Genomic DNA, 5990 nt, shown 5'->3' on the forward strand with positions numbered 1-5990 from the left:
TCGAGGCTGTAGCACGCAGCAGTTCCCATGTGCAGGTCTGCCTGGAAACCCAGCCCTGGAGCGTTATTCCAGCCTCCTGCCCTCCAGGACGAGGGCCAGGACATCTAAATTGCTTAAAACACCCCTGTAACTCTTCCAGTTGCTTAAAAAGCCAGCCCTGGGCACAGCTCGCGCAGGGTCCCCTGACGAGGGATCTCCAGACTCTGGCCCAGCAATGTCTGCCTGCTCGAGTGAGGAACAAAACCTCTCTGCTCCCTGCGGTGGTTTTCCAGGCAGCGCCAGCCCCGAGCCTTGCAGGGTCCCCGAGGCCAGGCTGGGCCGCGTGCCTCTTTGCTGGGAAGCCGTCGGGGTTTTACTGCCCTCGGTCTGAGCCCGTCCCACTGCTCCCCTCTCGCAGGACCCGTCCCCACAGCGCCCTGGGAAGCGGAGCTCCCCCCCAGCCGGGGACAATAGGCGGGGAAGGGGGATTCAGGGCATCGATTCCAGGGTGGCTAAATCGTTGTTTTCTTCTGTTTGGTCTCGCAATGTTGATTCAGCTCCAGGCCCATTGTGTGAGCCTCAGGGAAAGTTCCTCAGTAAACAGAAAGCAAAATGTGACTTTGGCTGGGTGGAGACTGTGCCACGCAGGATCCATCACCGTACTTGTAATTACCCAGCAGTGTTTCGGAGGGCTGCGTCTCGGTGCTTTGGTTCTGTGGCTGGTTGGCGGGAAGGAGGGAACGAAGGAAATCGAATTTCTTAGCATCGGCTTGCCCAGGCTTCAAGGTTTGACCAAGTAACTCATCGGGCAGCGTTTTGTGTGTGAGCTTGTGCCTGGGGGACCCTGTGTGGGGAGTGGGTGCTGAGCACTGTGTGCGCCTGGGGTGCGTAGGTGTGCAAGGCAGGAGGGGAGAGTTTGAAGACGTGGTGTGCTGGAAGTTGTCAGCCTTTAGAGGCAAGCATCAGACACTGCGACTGAAAGGCTGATGTGGAGGGGGCAGTGAGAGGAGACCCTGGCCCGCGTCTCCACCTGGACCCGGGTGGGATGGCCTCCAGATCCGCCCTTCTCCCAGGGCTCTGGAGCAGCGCTCGACGTGCTGGCAGCTTTGTGTAGCCCTTCCCCATCACCAGGGGCTTTGTCGTTGGGCCTCGGGTGGTGGGGAGATGTGGAAGGGGCTGGGAGCGGAGGGAGGAGGGCGGCTGCCCTCCCACCACGCAGCCTCAAAGGGTTAACAGGCCCCGGGGAGCCTGGAGGGCCCGCTCCCACCCTCTGCCCAATCCTGGGAATCCCTCTGTGCTAATTGAGCACTAACGAGATCAAAGGCTCCAATCAGGCAATCAACACCCCCCCCTGGCCCCTGCCTTCAGTGCCCCTGCCAGCGGGTCCCCAGCACAGCTCTTTGTCTGCGGGAGGAGAGCGGTGATGGGGCCTCTCCTCGCGCCTGCCAGCTTCAGAGCTGGCCTCGCCTGGGCTCTGCTTAGCGTCAGTCTGGGGATGGATTTAAGTTTGCAGGAAAGTTTGCTCTTAAAATCCTTGGGTTTGAGCGCCAAGCCCAGCCCCAAAATCCCCGTTCCTGTGCCGTCTGTGCTCTGGCGGATCTTCCAGAAGAGAAAGATGCCTCCTGCAAACAAAGACCTGGCGGATGGCTGTAGGGTGGAGGAATTTAATGTCCCGGGGAACATCATCCGTGTCTTCGCTGACCAAGGTACAGAAACGCTCTTGTTTGGGTCCTGCCTTTCGGAAACCCCTCCGCGCTCTGGGCTGGGAATGGCCGGGGGAGGACAGGGCAGTGGATTTCTCTGAGGGAAATCCCCGCTGTGGGAACTCTGCTCCCTGAGGATGTTGTAGGTAATTGGTTATAGTCTGGAACTGAGGGGGTGAAGCTGTGTAAGGTTCTGTGCTGCGAGTCACCCAACGCAGTCGGAGGTGTGGGTTTGATCTTCGGTGACCGGCTTGGCCCGTGGTGCTCGTGGTGGGGCCCTGGGTGCAGCGATGAGAACTGGGGTCACGCGTGCACCCCGGGTGGAGGCTGGGTGGATGCTCAGCCGTTTGGCCGTGTCCTGTCCCCCCTTCTCTTCCTTATCCTCATGCCTCCGGCTGACCGTGTGGCACATCTGGCCACTTCAGCCTGTGGCTTCTCTGAGCCATTCCCAGTTACGTGGGAACTGCTTGGTCGGGGTCCTCCAGGCCTCGAGACACCGCCGAGCTCTTGTGAGTCCAGGTTTCCAGTGGGAGATCTAGGGCTGGCTGCAGCAGGCAGCTTTACCACTTCTGTCACTTGGCTGCTATCTGCCCTTCTTCCCCCTGCGTCCCAAACACCCAGCGCCCACCAGAACCCCCCTGTCCCGGGGGGAGATATTTACAGCTGAGGAAAAATAATGCCCCGAGGTGTTAAGTAGCTTTTAGAGGAGTGTTCGTGCCCTGCCTGCAAGGTGCGGAGGCAGCAGGGAGGGACAGAGCCGTGCTGGTGTGGCTGTACCATCTCGGGGCCAGGCTTTCTGCAGGCTGTGCCGCGGAGCTGATAGCCCCCAGCACTGCAGCATTGCCATCCTGATCCAGCAGCTGCGGGCATTTGGCTGCCTGCCTCTGCTCAGACCCGTCTTCCTCTTGCTGTGCCGCCAGGAGCTTAAACTGGAGCTCTGGGAGGCTGATCCTGCTCAGCGTAACAGAGCTCAGCCACCGCCACCTCTATTTCTCCTTCTTTGTCAGGCCACTTCATTCATAGCGGGCAGCCCCAGACGTTGCTGTGCCTGCAGAAGCGTCTGTACTTTAATCTCTCCGTGCTGGAGGAGGGCGAGCGCTTGACAATGGCTCAGCTGGAGATCAAATTCAGCCACAACTCCTACCACGCGTCCAGCCGGGGGCAGGTTTTTGAGCTGAGGCTGTACCAAGCCCCCCGGCTGCCGCTGCGGGGGACGCCCTCCCACGAGCCCGGCCGCACGCCGCTGGTGGAGCAGTCCTTCGCCCGGCTGCACAAGTCTCTGCTCTTCAACCTGAGCGGGGTGGCGAAGGAGTGGAGAACTCACAGTAGGAATCTGGGCCTGATCCTGGAGATCTCGGTGAGCAGCGGAGGCGGAGCGTCAGCCGGGGCGAGCGGGGGTCCGCAGGGCCTCTGCGCCAGCATCGACTCCTTCCTGGATACCTCTCTCTTGGTGGTGAGCCTCAGCCAGCAGCAGTGCCGGGCCTCCAGGAGGAGGAGAAGTGCTTACAACATCCCCGCCACGCCGAGCAACCTCTGCAAGCCCAGGCGGCTTTACATCAGCTTCAGCGACGTCGGCTGGGAGAACTGGATCATCGCCCCGCAGGGCTACCTGGCCAACTACTGCCTCGGTGAGTGCCCCTTCCCCCTGACGGCCGAGCTCAACAGCACCAACCACGCCATCCTCCAAACCATGGTGCACTCGCTGGACCCCGAGGGGACGCCCCAGCCCTGCTGCGTCCCCGTCAGGCTGTCCCCGATCTCCATCCTCTATTACGACAACAACGACAACGTGGTGCTGAGGCACTACGAGGACATGGTGGTGGATGAGTGTGGCTGCCGGTAGCGGAGGGGCTGCGTGGGCGCGCGCCGTGGGGTCCCGGGTGAAACGTTGAATGGTTGATGGAATAAACCCACGTGCGTTAAATCCCCTCTGTGCTGGTGTTTAGGGAGTTTCCCTTGGGACGTGGGGTGTCAGAGCTCCCCTCTGCCCTGCCTCCTTCAGGTGCAGCCAGGGGGGAGGTCTGGCACGAAGGGATTGTTTTGGGGTTGTGCTGTAGTGAGAGCTTGTGCTTGGCCATGCAGCCAGAGCCAGCAGACGGTTACGGGATGATGATCAAGTCCCTGGGTGTCCCGTTGTTCATTCTGCGCAGGCGATGGTGGCACCAGGCTGTGAATCCCGGCCCCCTCTGTGCCTGGCAGAGCCGGCACTGCCTCTGCTGCTCAGCCAGGGAGGGGCCCGCGCAGCACAGCAGCAGCCAGGCTTGTGCTTTTCAGATTTTTTTGGCTAAATGTTGCAGCTTTTGCGGTGTAAAAAAAGAAATGACCTAGTCGATGACGTGATGCTGACGCGTTCCCTGCTGCCCTGGGGCTGGGTTAGGCTGCAGCCTGCCGGCAGCCGGGGCGGGAGGTGCTGCTGTGGCCCTGCTGCAGGAAGAGGTACGGTGTCACGGCGCCAGTCAGCTTCTCTGCAGCTCTGAATCCCTTCCGAGTACTGGCAGGGCCTGCGGGACAGTGGTGATGGCTTCTGCTTCACGCCTGGACAGCAGTTACTGTGCGGTGGTTTGGGGGTGAGGTGGGTGCTGAGGGGCCGTCAGGCACTGCGGTGCTGAGGGCCAAGGGCAGGGCGCTGGGATGTGTTTTGGCTGAGGGATGCGTAAAGCAGGGGCAGCCGCACTGCGAGGTGAAGGGGAGCAGGGACGGCGGTGGCATCCCCGTCCCTTTTGGGGTGTCGCAGCGGTCCCTTTACCTCCTGGGCGAGGCGCTGGGAGCAGGATCCCCGCCGGCAGCTGCGGAACCAGCCGGAGACGTGGCCAGAGCCGGGTGGCACCCGCGCATCGGGCGGCAGCAGCTTCGCGCACCGCAGCAGTGTTACGGCCCTCATAATTCAGGCACCATATTCATATGCTTATGCAGTTTTTGGGGTTCCTTTTGTTTAGTTCAGTTTTTATTTGTTGTTTTTTTTGTTGTTTTGTTTTTTAAGGACGTGAGGCCAAGCGGGCAGCTGCTGGCCCCAGTCCGTTGCAGTAGTGTGGGTGTGCTCCTCCTGAGGTTGTTTAATGCCATTAACAAAGCCAGCAGCCGCGTGTCGTGTGGGACCCAGCTTTGCGCCATCCCCTCTGAGCAACGGTGACCACTGCGGAGTTGCTGCTTTGCTCCCCCCTTTCCCTACGTGGGCTGTGAAGTCAGAGAGCAGCCGCGCTGTAATGCCCGGGCAGAGCTTTGGGGCCGTGCACTGTGGTGTTACACAGGCAGCGTGTGCCGAGGCAGCACCAACACTTCCCCAGGGGCTGTCCTGGCACAGCTGCAGCTTCGCTTTGCTTTTTTTTGGGGGGGTGGAGTGGGGACACACAAGGAATCTGAGTTAGACTTGAATATTTTTTTTTTAATTTTAATTTTTTAAATATGAGCCTGACAGTGTAGCATGGATTATTATTATTTTTTTTAATTATTCTTTTTGGTACCTCTGTTGTATTGTCTTCAAGGTCTGATGAAGTATTACCAGGCTCAGCTGGGCCTTCTCCCTCCCGGGAAGCACTAAAGGTTTAACCACTGTTTAGTTTGCAGAGGAAACGTCCTCCTGTCCCTGTGACAGTGTTTTAAAACACACCTGAAACCTGTAGCTGAAGACCAAGACTGGAGTAGGTTGATATAATTAGTGCTGTAGCATGCTAACATTGTCCTGTCCAAGTGCTTTTCTCAACTTCCCCGCAGACTAGCAGCAAGCACCAGGGTCAGCCCAGCCCCTTAGTCCAGCAGCTGAACCAGAGCTTCGTTGATAGCAAGGTCGGACACTTAAATGTTTTAAGAGGTTAACGTGGGACTTTACTTGCTCTGGTAAAGCAAGCAGGAACCGTTTCTTCCCACTGTGAGATGGGCAGGAGTCACAAAAAAACAAAGGTTTTTGGATTTGTGCTAAGAAACAGAGGAGTTCAGAGCCTAGAGCCAGGCTGAGCTTTGATGTGAGTAACCTGTAAGTGCCACCAGAAGGGGAAGCACAAGGTAGGAGATCTTCAGGCTGGACTTGTCACCTCCCAAGCCTGCACCTTGTCACTGCTGCAGCTCCCACCCTGCCCCCCTGCATGGGCACACAGGGTTGTAGCGTTTGCATTTGAGCCAGAGGATGGAAGGGAGGTAGGAAACTTAAACAGAGTTTTCACAGTTCGTTTGCTTACCCGTGTACGCTGTGCCCACACCACACTTTTGTACTAGTCTGTGTTTAAAAAACCAGTAATAAACTTGAAATTTATACAATCAGACTAAGTTTTAATGAATGTTGCATGGTTTCATCATTGAAAGTTAGGGGCCACC

The 5990-nt window shown here is 58.3% G+C and overlaps 1 protein-coding gene across 1 annotated transcript; it reads left to right on the top strand.

The window, feature by feature from the left end:
* Positions 1–741: 741 nt before the first annotated feature.
* Positions 742–5936, top strand: GDF1 (growth differentiation factor 1). Its single transcript, XM_080565970.1, has 2 exons — positions 742–1685; positions 2690–5936. Exons 1-2 carry the CDS (start codon positions 1403–1405, stop codon positions 3523–3525), a joined length of 1119 nt encoding a protein of 372 aa, XP_080422096.1. The 5' UTR covers positions 742–1402; the 3' UTR covers positions 3526–5936.
* The last annotated feature ends 54 nt before the right edge of the window (positions 5937–5990 follow it).

Source organism: Anser brachyrhynchus, assembly GCF_964034855.1.
Source record: "Anser brachyrhynchus genome assembly, chromosome: 23".
Lineage (NCBI taxonomy): Eukaryota > Metazoa > Chordata > Aves > Anseriformes > Anatidae > Anser > Anser brachyrhynchus.

What these genes read in the sequence shown, in the direction of transcription:
- GDF1 (XM_080565970.1), top strand. Translation starts at nt 1,403, where the DNA reads ATGGGGCCTCTCCTCGCGCCTGCCAGCTTCAGAGCTGGCCTCGCCTGG. An exon ending in CCGTGTCTTCGCTGACCAAG is followed by an intron (nt 1,686 to 2,689) that starts GTACAGAAACGC and finishes CTTCTTTGTCAG; the next exon opens with GCCACTTCATTCATAGCGGG.